This window comes from Falco rusticolus, chromosome 8 (assembly GCF_015220075.1).
Source record: "Falco rusticolus isolate bFalRus1 chromosome 8, bFalRus1.pri, whole genome shotgun sequence".
In the NCBI taxonomy this organism is placed as follows: domain Eukaryota; kingdom Metazoa; phylum Chordata; class Aves; order Falconiformes; family Falconidae; genus Falco; species Falco rusticolus.
The window spans coordinates 38,593,527-38,613,111 of NC_051194.1; the positions used below are offsets into that span (position 1 = coordinate 38,593,527).

Below are 19,585 nucleotides of genomic sequence, written 5' to 3' on the forward strand. Positions count from 1 at the left end.
AACACATCTATTCTGTTTCTAGTTAGAATTCTTCATCATGAGTCAGGAGAAAAGTAGCATTTTGCTAGTCTCATAAAGTTGTTCAAATGATACATCTCTGATTTCCCTCTTGTGATTCAGTATGTGCCTAATTGTTGTATGATTTGGTTTTGTTTTATTATTATGTTGTTAGGTCATCTTCCTCCCCACTGCCCAAGTGCATCTCTATTGTTGCTGGTTTTTAAATACTAACTACAGGAAATGCAACCCAGACCCTGAGAGATGTAAAATGTCTCATTGTATGTAGAGAGAAACTTTCAAGTGTCTCTGTCCCTGTCATGTATGGTCATTAGTTGTTGTCTTCAGAATGCAATCCAGGAAGGTCTGTACTTGTATTAAAGTGGCATTGTTAGTAATACATTATTAGGTAAGCTAGGATGAGCTCTGGGACAGAATGTGGGCAGTGTCATGGAAAGAATGTGCTTTAAATAATTACAAGGTCTTGAGACTACTCCTCATATGAAATCAAAGTCTTTAAGGACTGGGCTGAACCACGCTGTTCAGGAGCTTCCAAGCTCTGAGGAGAGATTTTTGAGAATTGCTTGTTTGTGTCAAGACTGAGGGAGAAGATCCAGGTTTACTGAAGGACCCAGATCACTTCCAGGTGATTCACATTATAGACTTGGTGATGATCTCATGTGCTCGTCTTCGCTGCTGGGACAGACAGTAACCCATTTCTTGACTCTTACTTATTTCCCCTCTCTATTTTCCCCAGTTTCGCAATTTTAAGAAATGGACGTTTACTTCTGGCGGATGACATGGGCTTGGGCAAGACCATCCAGGCGATCTGCATTGCTGCGTATTACCGAAAGGAATGGCCCCTGCTGGTGGTGACTCCTTCTTCTGTGAGGTTTACATGGGCAGAGGTATTGTGGGCTTGAGTATGTTCAGGTGGTCGGTAGAGGCATGTGTGATGGTGATGCTGCATTGCACTCTGTAATAGTTAAAAACTTGATGTGTATTAAGGGGAAGAAACTAAAAATTGTACTTATTAAGAAAATTGAGGAGAGGGTGAAGGGAGTTGCTTGGCACTGACTGTATGGTATATGCCTATTTTCTTTTGTTAGCTGATTTTCTTTTTGTGGTCCAGCTGATCTGTTGGAGAGAGGGAGATCTAGAGAAAGTATCTCCTCTGACCCTCTGTTAAATTTGTTTCCACAAGTCAGCTGACTCCAAGGGGGTATTCTACTCATCAGAGTCAAGGACCAGTAGTTGCATTCAAGCACTTCACAGCAGTATTTGCCAGTCCCTTGGCTGGAATAGAAGCCCAGATGCTGGGATTCTCAACTCTGTTCAATCATTATCATCATCATTGTCTGTCATAATATGCCTTTTGGCCTGTCCACTGTTGCCGCTGACTCCACGGAGTCCTTTATTAATGTTGATCAGAAGCCAAGAAAGCTTGTATGGTTGGGAAATTTATCTTGAAATAAATCACTGTCATGACTTACACATACAGGCTGTTGGGTTGCCATAGGCTAGGGAAATGTTCGCTGTGGGAGAAAAAGGTGAACCAGAGGTTTTAGGTCAGTAACTTCATGCCTGAGCAGGAGAGGGTGAGACTTCAGCTTTCCCTGGAATGTTACATTGATGAGAAGTGCTGTTGATTGGGATATGCTGGTTTTGTGATGTAACCAGGTTGTTAGAGCATCTTGGTGTGTTTTCATGTCCAGTAGTACAGGGCAACAGGAAAATTGTTTATTGAACAAGGGAGTGATGCTAATTATGTTTGATATTTCAAAGGCCCATAGACCTCTGGGTCAACACCTAACCTGAATCCATGTCTTCTGTGGGATACCTACTGGGAACAATTCGGGTAGTGGTTTTCTGAAGTACTGGGCACCTGCAGCTAAACTCCTACATCCTGCTTCAAGAGATTTAAGCAATATTAGGTGTTCTGGTGTTCAGTGGTTTTTCTGGATTTTTTGCTTTGAGTGCTTGATTTCCTCTTCTTTCCTGTACTTCTGACTCCACAGTAGGCTGTTGTGGGAAATATTTTGTTAGGACATTTGCTTTAGAATGATCTTTGTTGCTTTGTGGATATGTGAAGGATGCAGGTCTAAGAAAAGTTAAAGAAGTTAACACAGAAAGTTAAAGAAGGTGGAGTTTATGGTCTGTAATCTACTCAGCTCATGCTTGCACAGATGTGTTTTACTGTAATGGTAGAAGCTTTTGTGGTGTGTCTGGATTGCCAGAAATTGTCTTCATCTCAGAGTTGTTGGTATTTTGTTTGGACTTTCTGGGCTCAGGCCACTGAGTGCCTTTACATTTAAGTTGCCACAGGAAACTAGCTGGGATGCAAGGTACTCTTGGGCGAGAAGTACTGCAGCAATGTACATTTGGAGTTCAGTGTTGAAACTTAAAAGAATTAACAGTCAGGGCAGTTTCAGAGCACTTCTTGTGGACAAACATCAGCATTGAGTGAGAAATGTGGGATCATTTCTACGTTGTGAATTAGTCATGAGCCCTTTATAAAAAGGAGCGAGCAGCACAGCTAGGAGCTTCCAGATACTCTCCCACTGCTGCCACTTTTGTCTTAAGCTTTGGCTTAGTGTCAGCCACACTTTTTGATTGGGATCTAACCTTGCCCACATGTTGGCCCATTGTCGTTGTGGTGCTTACTGTTAGTGGTGAAGGATAGTTAATTGTTAGTTTCTTACATACTGAGAAAGGTGAGACTCACATATCTAACTCCTCTGGCTGCTGCAAGTGGTCACCGAAGAGAGGAGAGGAATGCCTTGGGGGAATTTCCACAAGTGACGGGCCTAGAGGCAGAGATGCCATCATCATCACTTGGATATATTTCTGTACTGACCAGATCCTGATTGCTAAAGCCCCAGCGAGTTCCCTGCAGAGCAACATCAGCAGAACTCAAATGTTGCAGAGGAGTTGGTGTCACTGGGGACACAATTACAAGGGAAACGGTGGGTGCTCAGTAGCTAACAGATACGTTTGCGGGAGGATATCTTGCTGTGGTGTGTGGAGTGTTTCAGAGGTTGATTTGAATGACTTACCACCATGTGTATTTTAGCTGCAGTCATAGAGCAGCTGGTATGTTGTCAACTTGATCTTTTCATTTTGTTTGAGGGTTTTGGTAGAGTTTTTGTTGATCTGGATGAGTTCTACTTCAGTAAATGTGGAGTTAATGTTGCTATAGTGAGAGATGTTTACTGCTTAGAAGTCTGTTTCACAGCCTGAGGTTTCCTGTCCAAGTCGGAAAGCAGAATTTCCCTGTTAGTAGCGGTCACTGCACTCTCTTGCTCTGAGCATAGCAGGTAACATCAAGAGGTTATGCACATTTCTAGAACAGATCAGATTTTTTTACAGTAAGAAGCAAGAGTAGAGCATGTTTGAGCCTTCTTAGCTGTGGAAGGTAGATTTGGCCTTATAGACTGAGTTCTGTTCTTGATCTTCCTATTACTGTTACTTTGGGAAGGCTGCTCACCCTTACTGGGCTTGCAGCTGATGTCTAATGGTGGCTGGGTGGTTCATGTTCTAAGCGTTCATGAGGATGCTCTGTGAAGGGCTTTGGAATCCTGACAGAGGACATAAGCACCAGAATGCAATTAATTGCTTTCCTTTTCCTCCAGGCATTTCACAGGTGGCTTCCATCATTGAGTCCAGGTAGCACCAATGTCATAGTGACTGGCAAAGACAACCTAACAGCAAGCTTGATCAACATTGTCAGCTTTGACCTCCTCAGCAAGATGAACAAGCAACTTAAGAGCGCTTTCCAAGTAGTTATTATTGTAAGTGGTATGCTAAAATTTTGAAGTTAATGCTGTGCTGCAAATGGGGCAACCTTTGTGTTGCGCAGCAGAGAAGTGTGAAGTGGCCTTTATTTAGGACTGAAACTGTCTTGTAGTTGTGGCTGTGATCACAGCTTTCTTCATGAGTAGAAGCAGGAGGTTTCTCTGAAACCTTTTGAGATCACTAATTGAGTTGAATTCCTTTTTGACTCCTGAGGCTGTGTTTTCTTTTACTGGTTATGATGCCTCTGATTTCATTGTGGTTGGGCGCGTCCTGTGCTGGGGAGAGAGGTGTTTAATGTGGTGTACCAATACAATAGTCCTGGAATTGTATTATTTTTTTTAAGGGGACTAGACTTTAGGGTGATGTCAGTGTTTATCTAGTAAACCAGATACTTGATGTTGAGAGGTTAAAGCATCAAAAAAAATTTCCTTTGCTTGTGTTCCACTGACAATCTGCATTAAGCTGCCTTTGATCACTTGTATCATTTCTTCTGTAAATTACTTCAAAATCCATCTTTTAACCTTTTACAGGGCCATGGTAAAAGGCATTTTTCTAGATTTCAGTTACTAAAAATTGAAACACTGATGTTTTGAATTCCAGCTTGGATCGATAAATACCAAAAGTGTATACATAGCTTGCTATGAGTGTTTGGTGTTCTCAGTCTAGTATTCAGCACCCATATGCACCTGTCCCTAAGACCATGACAACTGCAGCATAATAATCCTTTCGTTTCTCAGCATGAGCTGGGAATGTGGGAAGAGATGGAGTTCTTCGGAGACCAAACTGCTCATGGGGGGAATTGATTTTTTTTTTTTTTTTTTAATTTTTTTCTCCTGCCTACTCTCTGACATGATGTTCCGTCAGGGTGGCAATGCAGGTTGTTACTTTTGTATGCTGGTGCTTGGGGTAAAGGGACTTGGGCTCTAGGTCTACTGCTCTGGAACTATTTAATAGCCCTGAGCTGGCAGATGTTCTTTCTGTGTGTTTATGTGCTCAAATTTGGACCTTGTATATGTTTTTACAGATGAGAGTAGTCCTGCTGACTGCTGAGCTTTCCTGCTTTTTCTTCCAATCTTCTTTTGGTGACTGGGAACATTAATGTAGCTTATTTGTTAATCAGGAGGGAGAAGGCTGTGCCTGGGAGGCTAAGCAGTTGTACTGTCTTTGCATGCATGGTTGCTTGCTCATCCATACATGGAAAGATGAGAATGTACCCTTGGCAGGTGCTGATTACTTTCTGTGTTTAAGTTCCCTTGCTACAGCAGTAGAAATGAAGCCTGTTTGGGGGTGATGTCTCAAGTAGGAGGCTATTATCCACCTGGTGAGCCCTATCAGGAGAACAGTTGGATCCTAATTAGATTTCTTTTTTTTTTCCTTATTGTTTTCATTAACCCCTTATTTAAGGAAGTGGGACTGTATAGGCCTCCTATGTTTGCTGCATTTAAAGGACACATAGGGGCAAATGAGTATCAGTGGTGGAAATAACGTTCCTCTTTCTCATTCCCTCTCCAGCCCTCTCTGCTCACTTGTTTGTGGTCGTTTGAGATTCATGGCTTTAAGGTTTGATTTCTGTTCCATTTGCTTGCAGCTGTGGGTTTGAATGTAGGAAGCCTGATACTCTCCATGCTGCGTTTCTGTTCAGAAATTGATGTGACTATCCCAACACTTGAAATATCCTCTGGGATGATAGGCCTCTAATATTGGATAGCTGAGAATACTGGGAATTTGTTCTGCAGCCTGCAGTTGGACTATGGATCAGAACTAGCTTCACTTTCATGCTTGTTTTGTTTCAGGATGAATCTCATTTCCTGAAGAACATAAAAACTGCACGATGTCGAGCTGCCATGCCTCTACTCAAGGTGTGTATGCTGGGTGCCAAACCTCCAGCAGCTAAGGCCAAGCACCTAAAGTAGTGCTGCTACATTTACCAGGTTTAGGAGCTAGCAGCTGAATTCGGTGGTTGTGCAAGTAGAAATCCAGATGATGTTGTAGATCCAAGAGCAAAATTTGTCTCTGGCTGAGTCATTTGTTTCCATACAAATGTTAGGGGATAAGACCCAACAAAAGAACTTCAGAAGCTCTCTTGATCTAATTTTGGTACTGCCACTGAGTTTTATGTGATGGGGGTGGGGGGGAAAGGAATGTATACTTACTGTATGTATTCAGCGAGAGTAGAAAGAATATAGTAGCATCAATGTAACCTGTTTAATGAAAATAATAGTTATCAGCTACTTCTTAGCACACAAATTGCTGCTGTATATCAAAATGACATTACCTGGGTCCCTTCCTTGACTTTGGTTTTGGGCTCTACTCTGTTACTGCAAGCTTCCAGTGTATTTGTGTGACTGGGATTCAGGAGCAGTCCTGCTGGTTAAATGTGCAGAGCTAGTAGGAAATGGCAGAATGTGAGGGTAGCCACACAAGTGGCCCACAGAAAGGAGGCAATATTCAATTATCCGATAACAGGAAAAATATAAATTTTAACGTCTGTCTGTTGTCTTGGGATCAAAGAATCAAACTCTCTCTGCTAGCCTCTAGCAGACTAGTTACGAGTAGTTCCTAAACACTTCAGTGTCTATACATTAGAACATGTTAAATGTTCTTCAGCAATTATCAGCAAGTGTGTATAAAGAGAAGTTTCTGTCTGTGATGGCTTTATAGCAACCAACTTTTATATGCAAGATTCTTAATGGCAAGCCAAAGGTGGTTACCCTTGAATAACTTCACCATTCTCTTTAAAAGCCTGACTCTTGTCTTCTTTTGGCTTTCAAATCACTTTAGGCTTTTAATGTTTGGAAACTAAGTAGGAGGTCCAATTTTATGAGCAGTTTGAGGTACAATAATTAGGGAGTATGTCTGAAAATGGTGGAAAATAACAAATTCACCTCATTGCAAAAATGCTTAAAAAGCAGTCTCATCCTTTCCTACTAGTACCTTTGTAAGGATCAGCTTGTCAAAATCATTTGCAGGCTACAAGATACGAGTGAACGATGGTAGCTGTTGTTAGGCAGAGGTTAATTGCCTGTGTGCACTTACTGAGAATTGGCAGTTTTATGCTGTCACATCACTGGTCTTAAAGAATTGAGAACTGGTGCTTCTGAAACTGAATTTCAGTCTTCTGAAAGTATTAAGAGTTTCATGTTCCTATCATGCATTATCTCACCTGCAGACAGCATACGGTACCAGATGTTTTGTGTTAGATGTTCAGGTAAATTTTATTCTCCTACTGTTATTTGCTGTAACAGCTAGCCACTCTTCTGCCCTCCTTGCTTTCCAGTACAGGTGTGTTGCTCTAAGACTAGCCCCTTTGGCAGCTTTGTCTTCAACTACTAGTGAGTGATGCTTTGTTCACTACTGGCACAGCGCATCACATCACAGCAATGCTTTTGTACTTGAAAGAGCTGCCAAATTATGTGGAGTTTTCATCACCTGAATACTGGATTTAATGGCTATACTGTGACCTCTTTATAGTAAATAGTCAATGGAGTAAGAATACGAGTATTTTTTTACATGACAATTTGGGATTATTGAATAAGAGGCATTGATAAACATGCTGCTGAGGATAATATTCTTGCTCTTGCCTCCTTTATGTTAAAAGGATTAGGCCAGTATTGGGGCTTTTGGAGAGACCAAAAAAAGGTTGTTGTGGTTTAACCCCAGCTGGTTAATTAAGTACCACAGAGCCACTCACTCACTCCCCTCTCACCCAGAGGGATGGGGAGGAGAGTTGGAAAGGAATGTAAAACTCAAGGGTTGAGATAAGAACAATTTAATAACTGGAATAGAAAAAAAAATGAAAAAATCAATAGTAACAATGATGACAACAACAGTTATAATGAAAAGGGGAAGGGAAAGAATAAAATCCAGAGGGAAAGGAAGAAAGGAACACGTTGGTACACAATACAACTGCTCGCTCCCTGCCTGACCGATGCCCAGCCAGTCCCCAAGCAACAATCTGCGCGCCCCGGCCAGCCCCCTAGGTATATATACAAGGCATGACAGTACAAAGTATGGAATACCTCTTTGGCTAGTTTGGGTTGGCTGACCTGGCTATGTCCCCTCCCAATTCCTTGTGTCCCTCCAGCCTTTTTGCTAGCAAGGCCTGAGGAACTGAAAAGTCTCACATCAAAGCCAAAACACAGCACTGCACTAGCTCCTAAGATAGATAAGTCCATCCTAGCTGAAACCAGGACAAGTTGTAGCCATAGCAAGACCTTGATAGGTACAGTACTAGCACCTTGGTCCCTACCTTAAGGTCACAGTGTGAAGCCATGCCAGTGCTGTAATCAGAGCTCCTGGAGCCAACTCATGCCTTGTCTACCTTCTAAGCATCACCACTTCTGTTGTTATCATATAGTACATTAAACTTTCTGAAATTGCTATAGTTGCTTGTATTTTCTACAAGGTTCCCAACATCCTGAAGTTTGAAAGCTTAGCCTTGAACTGACTTTTGGGGACAGAAAAGAAAAAACAAAAACCACCTAAGAAATGTGATCCTTGGTCCTTACATGCTACAAAGATTTATGAGTCCATGATGACAGTGGATAGATCTAATTTAAAATGTTTCTGAGCCTGAAGTGTTTCTGTCACTTCCATCTGTACTTAATGGATTCTTTTTATCTTGATAGAATCTGTTCCTGTGACTTCTCTGTTTGAATAACTAAAACATAAAAATTGTTGCAAATGTTTAGACAGAACTGCATAATGATCAGATTAATTCAATATATTCATAATAAAGGTGACTTACCTTGGATATTAATTTCAAATCTGCCTCGTTAGCCAAGCTGAATCTCCACCTCTGAAATATTTAACCCATGGTTACAGCATTTAAAGCCTGGTTTTAGTTTTAATATCAGACATTGACCAGTTTTCAAAATGTAGTGGTATTTTTAGCCACTCAGTAAAAATTCATCTTTTCCTGCTGTCTTGCATATATTGCAGAGTAAGTGTGGTAGGAATTGTCAAGCAGAACCATATTTTAAACATGTGGCCTAAGTTTGTCAGTTGGGAACTTCAAAACATTTTTTAATATTAAAAAAAACCCCACAAACATGCGGTATTTGGTGCATGTAGTATTCAGTATCTTTTGTGGTATACTTAGCTGCTACCCTGACAGAGATTTAGGAAATTTTTGCTTGGGACAGTGGTAAGTGTAACCAGAAAGACATCCTACTGCACTTGTAAAATGGTTGGATGTGTGCAATGACCATGCTCGCTGTGTAGTAGGTGCCTCAAGTTATCATTAGTTTAGGGAATTATATAGACGATGTGCCCGCTTTATTGTTGTGGGACAGAACTTTGAGAGGAACTTATAATTACACAAACAGTAAGATAGGGTGAGCTGAAATAGCAGCAGCAAAATGTTTAGCCCAGGTTTCTTGCTCCTTTCACTTTCCCAGTGGATGTGCAAACTTGTGGATGTTTAAACTTGTACATGGGGGAGAATGCTTCATCTGCCTACATGGAACCAGGTGGCAGAGTTTGTACAGTCTCTGCACATCCCTCCAACATTATGGAAGCGGATGGATTGAAAGCTGTAGTAGAAAACACTCCTTTGATGTTTTGGCTTGTAGCAAAAACCCTGCTTTCAAGCTCAGCCAGCTTTCACACTGTCCAGTCTGCTAGCAGCAGTGTGAGATCTGTCCCCAGCTTCAGCATCTTTCATACTCAAGAGAGCTAGATGTTCCTGGTGTCAAAGTGGTCCTTTTGTCATCTTCCCATGCACATCAAAGTGAGAATAGCCTCATACAGTTGAGGTTTGGTTGATTCACCAAAATGCCTGATCAGGCCTGGCTTGTCCCTGCCCCTAATCCGGAGCTGAGGCAATCGGTAATGCTACCTGCTTCTCATGTTGCTGTTTTCTTTAGTCTCATGACTGGGACTAAGTTCTCGGTGTACTGACTATGCTGGTTGTTCCCTTTGCCTCTGCCCTGCATCTTCCTCCCTCAGAGGCAGAAAGTGTCATGGTGTTATGCCTTTTGTAAGCATTTTTGGTTTTTCTTCCAAGATTAGACTGGACCAGAGACATGAGCATAGGAGAGGGAGTATACATGCTACCAATGGCCATAAAACAGCCAAGCCCCAGGGCTGCAGATGAAGAAGAAACAGCAAAATGGAAGTTTTTCACTGAGCTGCGGTAGGATCTCTTGGGCACCAGAGTGACCAGCTGGTCAGTGAGCCGACCAGGGGAGATGCCCTACTGCACCTGCTGTTTACAAACAGGGAAGGACTGGTGTGTGATGTGGTGGTCAGAGGACATCTTGGACATAGCAATCATAAGGTGAAAGAATTTTCAATCCTTCCAGAAGTAAGGAAGAGGGTCAGCAGAATCACCGCCTTGGACTTCCAGAGGGCCAATTTTGGCTTGGTTGACAGAGTCCCTGGGAAGCAGTCCTGAAGGACCAAGGAAACCAGGAAAGGTGGACATTTTTCAAGAAGGAAGTTTTAAAGGCACAGGAGCAGGCCGTCCCTATGTGCTGAAAGACAAGCTGGCAAGGGAGAAGACTGGTCTGGCTGAAACTTGGGAGAAAAAAAAAAGGAGAGTTCACCACCTTTGGAAGAAGGGGCAGGCAACTCAGGAGGACTATAAGAGGTTATGCAGGGCAAAGATTAGAGAGGTGAAAGCCCAGTTAGAATGCAGACTGGCCACTGCCGTAATAGATAACAAAAAATGTTTTTGCAAATATATTAGAAACAAAAGGAGGGCCAAGGATAATAGTCATCCTTTACTGGATGTGGCGGGGAACAAGGCCACAAAGGCTGAGGAAAAGGCTGAGGTACTTAATGCTTTCTTTGCCTCAGCCTTTAACAGTAAGACCAGCTTCTCTCTGGGTACTCAGCCCCTGAGCTGGAAGACCGGGATGAGGAGGAGCAGAATGAAGTCCCCACAGACCAGGGGGAAACGGTCAGTGACCTGCTGCTCCACTTAGGCACACACAAGTCTGTGGGGTTGGATGGGGCCACCTGAGGGTACTGAGGGAGCTGGCAGAAGAGCTCGCCAAGCTGCTCTGCATTATTTATCAACAGTCCTGGCAAAGTGGGGAGGTCCCAGCAGACTGGAGGTCAGCCAATGTGACACCCATCTACAAGAAGGGCAGGAAGGAGGATCTGGGGAATTACAGTCCTGTCAGCAGGACCTCATAGCTGGGGGAGGTTATGGAGCAGATCATCCTAAATGTGATCACACAGCCTGTGCAGGATAAGCAGGGGATCAGGCCCAGCCAGCATGGGTTTATGAAAGGCAGGTCCTGCTTGATGAACCTGATCTCCTTCTACAACAAGATGACCCACCTAGTGGATGAGGGAAAGGCTGTGGATGTTGTCTACCTGGATTTTAGTACAGCTTTTGTCACTGTCTCCCACAGCATCTCCTGGAGAAACTGGCTGCTCATGGCTTGAATGGGTGTACTCTACGCTGGGTAAAAAGCTGGCTGGGCGGCCCAGCCCGAAGAGTGGTGGGGGATGGAGTTACATCCTGCTGGCAGCCGGTCTCAAGTGGTGTTCCCCAGGGCTCAGTACTGGGACCAGTTCTGGACAAGGGGACTGAGTGCACCCTCAGTCAGTTTGCAGATGACACCAAGTTGGAAGTGTTTATCTGCTTGAGGGCAGGAAGGTTCTGCAGAGGGATCTGGAAAGGCTGCGTCAATGGGATGAGGTCAGTTGTATGAGGTTCAACAAGTGCCAGGTCCTGCACTTAGGTTACAACAACCCCACACAACACTACAGGCTTGGGGAAGAGCGGCTGGAAAGCTGCTCAGTAGAAAAGGACCTGGGGGTGCTGGCTGTCAGCTGGCCGAACATGAGCCAGCAGTGTGCCCAGGTGGCCAAGAAGGCCAACAGCATCCTGGCTTGTATCCAAAACAGTGTGAGCAGCAGGACAAGGGAAGTGATTATTCCCCTGTACTCAGCACTGGGGAGGCTGTACCTCAAATCCTGTGTTCAGTTTTGGGCCCCTCACTACAAGAGGGATGCAGAGGCGCTGGAGTGTGTCCAGAGAAGGGCAGTGAAGCTGGTGAAGGGTCTGGAGCCCAAGTCTTACGAGGAGTGCCTGATGGAAGTGTTTAGCCTGGAAAAGAGGAGACTTAGGGGGGACCTTACTGCTCTCCACAACTGCAAGGAGGCTGTAGGCAGGTGGGGGTAGGTCTCTTCTCCCAGATAACAATTGGCAGGACAAGAGGAAACGGCTGACCTAAATTGCTCCAGGAGAGTTTTAGGTTGGATATGAGGAACAACTTCTTCACTGAAAGGGTGGTCAAGCATTGGAACAGGCTGCCCAGGGAGGTGGTGGAATCACCATCCCTGGAGGTGTTTAAAAAAATGTGTAGATGTGGTGCTTAGAGACATGGTTTTGTGGACAGTCCTGGAATGATTGGACTTTATGATCTCAAAGTTCTTTCCCAACCTAAATGATTCTGTGAAAAGGAATCTAAAGCCTCTGACCAGCTGAAGTGCTGTATGGTGTTTGCTCTGTAATTGCATGGAATACTGCAAGGCAGTAGAAACTGGCAGAGGTCCCAGTGGAACATGGATGAGTTTTTGGGAAGCACAACGGTTAGGTTTTAGTGGAGAACTTGGTTAGAAACTGAGAAAAAGTAGCATTTAATCAAAGATTCCAGTGGCATGAAATGGTCTTATTCCTGTTGTGCTGTCTGTGGACTTCGTTTCACAACATTTGGATAATATTACCGATGTGATCGTTCCCATTAGGTTGCTGTTCAGGTTAATAGTGTGATGCACATCCTGATGTTTGCAGGTTGAATGTCTTTGCTTCTTTTATGGGAGTCAAAATACATTGTGTGGCTGGAATCTAATAGTCCTAGTGTTTCCTTTAATAAAGAGTTGCTTAAAAATTATGGAGGGAAATAGGCCAATGCTGAAGGTGGGAGGTGAGGAGGAAACACAAAAATGTCCCTTTTCAGTGGGAGATAAATAGCAACTGTCTGTAGGCATTACAAATCCATGTGGATTGTATAAATAAGCCTTTGCTTGTTGTCACCTGCTGAGACAAGGAACTTCATCTTGAAATTGGAGAAGCTGTGGGCCCTCAAGGCTGCATCTTCAGATCTGCCCTTACCTTCTAATTTACCTTCCTTCTTGGAACAGGGGGGTGGTGTAATTTGCTTCAGTGATAGCTGATCATTGCCATTTGACTCGCAGTCTGTCTAGATGTCCCTTAAGAATAGGAAAAGGCCTTTATATTTTTTTGGAATAACCACTGTAGGGTCATCTTATGAAATGCAGAGTCCTATCTGCCTTACCCAAGTATAGAAACAGACTCCTCAACTGCAGCCCTTTCCCTTTATCAAATCTTCTATTTCAACAGGTGATTACCTCTATTACACTACGGCCACTCTCAGGTTTTTCATTCCACAGGATAAGGTATTGTGCTATGCAGTTCAAAATGACAGAGTAAGCAAAAAGTAGGGACACAAGTAATTGTACAGCCAGAACAAGCCACACTTACTTGAAAAAGTATGTCGGTCTGTTAGCATATGGCAGAGCTCATGCTGTGAAATTCATTTAACACAGAGACAGTCATTGTATGTTAATGAGGCTCTTTGCATGTTCAATTACTTCTTTGTGGCATAGCCCTCCCTCCTCACCTGCTCCCTTTCAAATCAGTTGGGTGCTGAGTTTTGACCTCTAAAGTAAGTGCTGTTGGAGGTTACCATTTCATAAATTATTCTTTGACTTTCAAAAGTGACTTTTGTAAATGTTGTAACAGCTGGGGAATTCTCAGTAGTATTGTGTGTGGAAGTGTAACACTGCAAATTCACAATTGTCTTATGTTACTTAATAAATGAGAGCTACAGACCAGGCCTCCACTAGTCAAGTCACTGTCAGAGTTCCTTTAAGCAATCTCACAAGAAAGTAGCTGTAAGAACAGTCACAAAGACGCGTGAGGGAAAGGCGTGCCTCTGGGGAAGTTTAAACTTCATGCTTAGATGCTAATGAGCAGCTAATGTTAGTTCTCCTATGTGGAAATATGTATCAATTGATTACAGATCTGGTTTTGCTAGAAAGTCCTTTCTGGACCCTGCGATCTTACTTTCTGTGCTGCTGTTCTGTATTATTCTTGGAGACCTCAAAAGAAAGAGGGTGAGCTCTCACTCTTGACAGCACAGAAGGTTCAGCAGGAAACAAGAATTAAGCAGTGATCAGCAGAGACTTCTCTGCAGGAGCAAATCTTTATTGGCATCTATTCAAAATGAGTTGCCACTAGAAAGAGAAATGTGAATCAAAGCTGTTTCTTTCATCGAGAATTTAAGTAAGCCTTCAACACTTGGAAGCTTGTCTTCCTAGAATTTTTTTTTTCTTTCTTGGGCTCCTTCTGTCATGGATTTTAAAACTGAAAAGGACTCTTGGGATAATGAATGAAAGCACCTATGTTCCACACAATTTTCTGGAATTAATTTCTTCAAGTTCTTCGTAGCTTTTATAGAGTTAGTGTCTTTTGGGGGTTTTGTGGGGTTTTTTGGGGGTTTTGGGTGTGGGAGTTGGTTTTTTTTTGGTCATCACTGTTGTTTTTTACTTCTTGATTTGTTTAACATGGTTAATTATAGAAGATGTATCATAGTTCTTGGTAAGTTCTTGCAGAGGATAGATACTGTATCTGCTCAGAAATAAGTTGTGCACAGCAAAGCTGCAGCTGGACAAGCTTAGAATTCAAATAGCCTGTAACTTCATCATTCCCTCTTTTGATATCTACTTAGGGATTTGGGAAGGAGCCTGACTGATTGTTTTGACTACTGGGGAATTAGTGTTCCAACCTGATCTCATGTAGCTCCTGGGGATCACCCTGTAAAGAGGAGGAGCCTTAAGAATTACATAAAACCTTTCAACACAGTTGGGTTTATGTTGTGTTTAATATGTCCCTGGTCTGGTTTGAGTGAATTTCTCTTGCTGTAGATTGATCCAGTTATTTGAAATGAGCTGTCTGTAATTGCATGACCTCCATGTTGTCTTCTTCCTCGCAGTGGCCTTCTGTTAGTCCGTAAGGAAGAAGTTTAATTTGGAGGTTTATTGCAAGTGTGGGACCAGCTTGTCTTGCATTTCAGCAGATTTCACAGGGTGGTGTCAGTTTACTCCTGAAAGGCTTCTGCAAGTCATCACATAATTGTCTAGCTTCTGCTCAGTTGTCCTCCACTGTTAACCTAATTTTAAAAACTGACTTGATTTCTGCTTTATCACTTTTTTTCCTCATGGGATCTGATATTTTTGGTCTCTGCGACTTCTCCCTCTTTTGAGTAGCATAAGCACCTCTGTCTTGTGCGAACTCCTACCTTCTGACACATCCAAAGGTTTGACATCTCCTCTTTAGTTCAATAAATATCCTGCTTTTTTTTTTTTGTTTATTAAAAGTATCTGATCCTAGTGGTAATTACATTTCCTTTTGATCTGTTTAATAGGGATGGAGGGAGAAGGCAAGTCCCACCTTGAGCACAACCTGTATGTAAATATCTGATAAAGAGTTCTGAAATTAATTTCCGGTAGCTGATCTCTGAACTCTTTTTCCACCAGATTTGGTTGGTGAGTGGATGAATCAGCTGAATAGATTTGGATAACTGGTAGATTTCAGTGAAATGATAAAAAATTTCATTTTCTTTTTCATTTAAATGTGAATGAGCTGTTGGTACAGATGTCACTCAAGAATCTCTTTGTTATTTTAATGAACCGGCATTAAACCATGCAGGAGATTACAAGGCATGTGTAGTTTAACTACTATATGTGAATTTACAGCAGTAGAAATTCATAGCTCTCATCTAATAATAGAATTAGATAATAATGGAGGTATGATGGTAGAAATGCATCTTGGAGGCTTTGATGTCTATAGTGTAATTTTTTCCCCCGCTTTTTGGGAGCACCTACTTTAGATACAGGTTTCCTACCCCATTCCTGTGTACCCTGCAACACAGGTTCTACAGTCTTACATGATTTGTATTAACTCATATTCTAGCATCCAGCCAGCTGTGCCTAGACTCATCATGGCTGTCGGATGGGCATCTCTGGTCCTACTTCAGGCAGCTTCATTTTTCTCTCCTTCCTAGTAGAATGTAAAAAGAAAAAGTAAGAAAAAATCCTGCTTCTCTGGGTCTCTTCTGCTTTTGTGAGGAAGCAGTCTGTTTATGGCTTGCTGTGGCAGGTTTATTACAAGAGAATTTATTTTGGAGGTGAGGATGTACCTGAGAGGGTGTGTCATTTTCCTGTGACATCTGATGCCAAATGAAATATTGAACCAGACATAAGATAATAACGTGTCTAGTGGGTAAATGCCAGTTCAGAAAGTACTGTCACAAAAATTGATGTCCCCTTCCCTTAAGGCATGTGGATGATGAATAAGAAACAGCGTGGTTTGTCCTGCTTCTTGGAAGCTTTAAGCACTGTCCTTGAGTATCTTCAGGAGGTGAAGGCTGGAAGGATCTGTGGAAAGTGAAGTATTCTTCCATTTAGGGTGCTTGGACAATGGCTCTGGGATTTTCTTTCATGACTGGGGATGAATTCTTAGCAGGTTCTGCTTGTATTGTAAGCTGTATGATAACGGTGCTCTGTTTTGCTTTTCCAGGCTGCCAGGAGAGTGATCTTGCTTTCGGGAACCCCTGCCATGTCACGGCCTGCAGAGCTCTACACACAGATCGCAGCTGTCCAGCCAGCTTTCTTCCCACAGTTCCACTCCTTTGGGCTGCGCTACTGTGATGCCAGGAAGGTACTTCAGTGGGGAAAATGGCAGATTGGGGCTCTGCAAACAGCAGTTTATTTTTTTTAAATGTGGAGGTTTTTTCTTTCCTTCCTTCATTCCGTCCGATGTTACATCTTTTTTCAGAAAGTCTCACTGCATAGTAACATTTTGAAAGCTCTCAACCTGAGAAGCTCTAGATGCTGCAGTGGTGAGTGTGAGACGTGGAGGCAGTAATGCTTCTTGTCAAAATCTGCTCTGAAAGCTACAGAAGTAAAAAGCTTAAAAAAAAAAAGCAGCCATAGTTGGGAGCCTATTCTATTAAGAACTTGCCCCCACTGTGTCAAATGGGCAGAGTAACTATGGAGCCATTAAGCAGCCGCAGGTTTAGGCTAATTGATTAAAAAAACCCCACCCCAAAACAGTTTCTAGTCTGCTTTAGTGACTGCTTAACAAACTAAGGCCTCTGTTGCTTGTGATTTTGGATTTTATACCTCCAGGTAAGTAAAAAATGAAGCTTTACAGTCCATCTTTATATTCTACCCTCTTCTAATTCAGAAAGTAGTGGATGTGATCCTCAGCATATCTTCAAAATAAACTTCTCTTATGTCTGTCAGCTGCTTAGCAGTCATTTCAGCAGAGTAATTGAGTCCAACCTGTGCAAGATCCTTGCTTTGCGGGAACCCAGCATTTGCAGCCATGATTGCGTTGCTCCCAACGTATGGGCAACTCAGCTGTGCTTGCCTTTTTCATCTCTAGGGCTGCTCTGTGTGTTGGAACACACACTGCTAAGAGAAGAGCTCATGCTGCTGCCTGTTGTACAGGGAGGCTCTAGGACCTTCTGTGCTCATTACGTAGACACAGACAGGGGAACCAAAGTTCCCCTGAGTTCTGATTTGGAGCAAGAGCCCTCTAATCTGGCTTGTCCTCCAGTTCTTCCAGGACAGCTATATAGCAGGTAGGATGTGGCACAGAATGGCTTGGCAGTGTAAGCATGGACGTGTAGTGCGTGGACTTGCTTGCTCTGCTTTGTTATTGAGTAATCCATTGCACTACTTGTGCCTCATTTTTTGTAAGACTGGGCAATAACTTTTAGCAGAGTGGTTGGAAACACCAAATAACTGTTTGAAGGCTCAAAAATATTTACAGAAGAACTGAACATCAGTGTGTGCCATAAAAATAGTTACAGGTGTTTGTAGGGCTTCTGTGTTTGTTTTCTTTTCTGTTTGGGGTAGCTAACATGCAAAATTTCCATCAAGAAGATTCATACTGCAGTCTCATACAAAGTTCTCAAGTCCCGTTTTTCCTGGATCTGAATGTCCACTTTTACTTCCATAGGTGGTGTAGTGCTGTTCTACGTATGTCCAAATGTGCAAGCTAGATGAGCAGCTCATTGTCTTTGGTACTCATATGCTGATGCCATTGACTAAAGTAAGGTCGTTAGCATACAGATACAGAGCTCGAGTTCTGGAAGATAACAGCATTCATGTTAGCAAGCATTGCTTTTCGTGGCAGAGGATGAACTTTCTGTTTCTCTAATCATAGATCATAGTAGTAATCATATGGAGGGAGAGGGCCACATCTTCTGCTGAGCTTCATTATCTTTGGTGAAAGATTCCTATCTGAGTAGTGTCCAAAATGCTTCCTAGAGGGAAATGAAGAGATGCAGTTTAATCTCATTGGTTTTCTGCAGTAAAAACAAAAGCTGAATTGTAACGTGAGTCTGAACAGGTTTGGAGTTCCATAAACCCTTTAAGGGTAAAGTTCTGCATGACTAGCTGTTGCTTCAATTACCAGATGTGTGGACCTCTGGTAAGATACTGAATTTGATAAAAGAAAGAAAATGTTTTACACAATCTGGGTTGTAACAGTGTATTCTGTGTAAATGAGTTTTCAACATACAGTGAAACTCAGCTTGTAGGTCACAGTCTCTATCAGCCTCCCTTCAAAACCTCTGCAGGGTTTCTAGTACAATTTTGTTACTGTTCAACCTGCCTCTACTAGACAGTTGAACATTACTGGTCTTCTCAGTGTTCACTGGGGACGTTTTGCTACAGTTAATGTCAGTAAATGATAGAGTGAACTTAGAAAGAATTTGGTTATTTAGAGAAGAAGTGGGGCTGCTGGAAACAAAGTGATATAAATAGTATTAGAGAAAAAAATGGGACTGCTGAGTTTTGGGTTGCCAGATATCCACTCAGCAGTAAGTAAATTAAAAGGGATTTTGATGATTGTAGTTGTTCCCTCATGACTGTGTTATGTCCGTCATGTTCCTTTTTGCAGCTCTAACCTAAGATTGTGTTAGGAGTTACGTCCTCTCTGAAGAGCTGTTTTACTTTTTTTACTTTTGCTGTCATTATTTCAGTAGGTTCTTCTTTCCGTCCTGAAAGTGGCAGCATTATGAGTGGGGATGGAATACAGAACCAGAGAGCCTTTGCAAGGCTTTTGGAGATCTTTAAGGATGAAAGGTGCTATGCAAAAATGTTTTGGCATTAATAGTAAATCTGATTGCATTATAAGATTAAAGAAAAATTGACAGACCTGAACCATTCAATTTAAAACTAAAACCTGACTAGTTTCTATTTGAAGATAATAGATTTTATGACAGAAAATTGAAAATATCTGGCAGAAGTGATTAGAAGAGGTATAAAATAAAAGTTTATCATGTTGTAATTCAACTTTCCATCGTCTGTACTCCTAAAAATGCAGCAAGTGAAATGTCACCTGCTTATTTACAAACTATCTCCAGTCTGTTCCCAAAACACATGCTGTGAATTCATTTTTCAAACTGGGCGATGTTGGCAAATATTAAATAATTTCTATCTGAGCACATGCTCTGAATTTGTAAGAGTTTGGCAGCTTCTACTAACACTGTAATAAGTTTACTGACTCATGTAAGATGCTGTAACACTTTGGTAAGAAAATCACAGTTGGAAGCATTTGTTCTGGAATGTTATGGATCAAAGCCAGATGTGTATTTTGGCAAAATAAACGTCCCTCTTTTTTTCTGTCTTCTTTTCCACAATAGGATACACTGAACTATTTTAATAATTCCAAAAATAATCATATTTTTATCACTAGCTAGGTGCAGCACAGAACTAGCCTGTTTCCTTGTTTGCA

General features: G+C 42.2%; 1 protein-coding gene across 4 annotated transcripts in view; it reads left to right on the plus strand.

The window, feature by feature from the left end:
* SMARCAL1 (SWI/SNF related, matrix associated, actin dependent regulator of chromatin, subfamily a like 1) overlaps positions 1 to 19,585 on the plus strand; it is a 43,642-nt gene that overhangs the window by 11,076 nt on the left and 12,981 nt on the right. For all 4 annotated transcript variants that reach the window (XM_037397276.1, XM_037397272.1, XM_037397275.1 and 1 more), the window contains exons 7-10: positions 755 to 905; positions 3,630 to 3,788; positions 5,586 to 5,651; positions 16,355 to 16,495. In XM_037397276.1, coding sequence (XP_037253173.1) covers positions 755 to 905; positions 3,630 to 3,788; positions 5,586 to 5,651; positions 16,355 to 16,495 — 517 coding nt within the window. The remainder of the gene's footprint in view (positions 1 to 754; positions 906 to 3,629; positions 3,789 to 5,585; positions 5,652 to 16,354; positions 16,496 to 19,585) is intronic.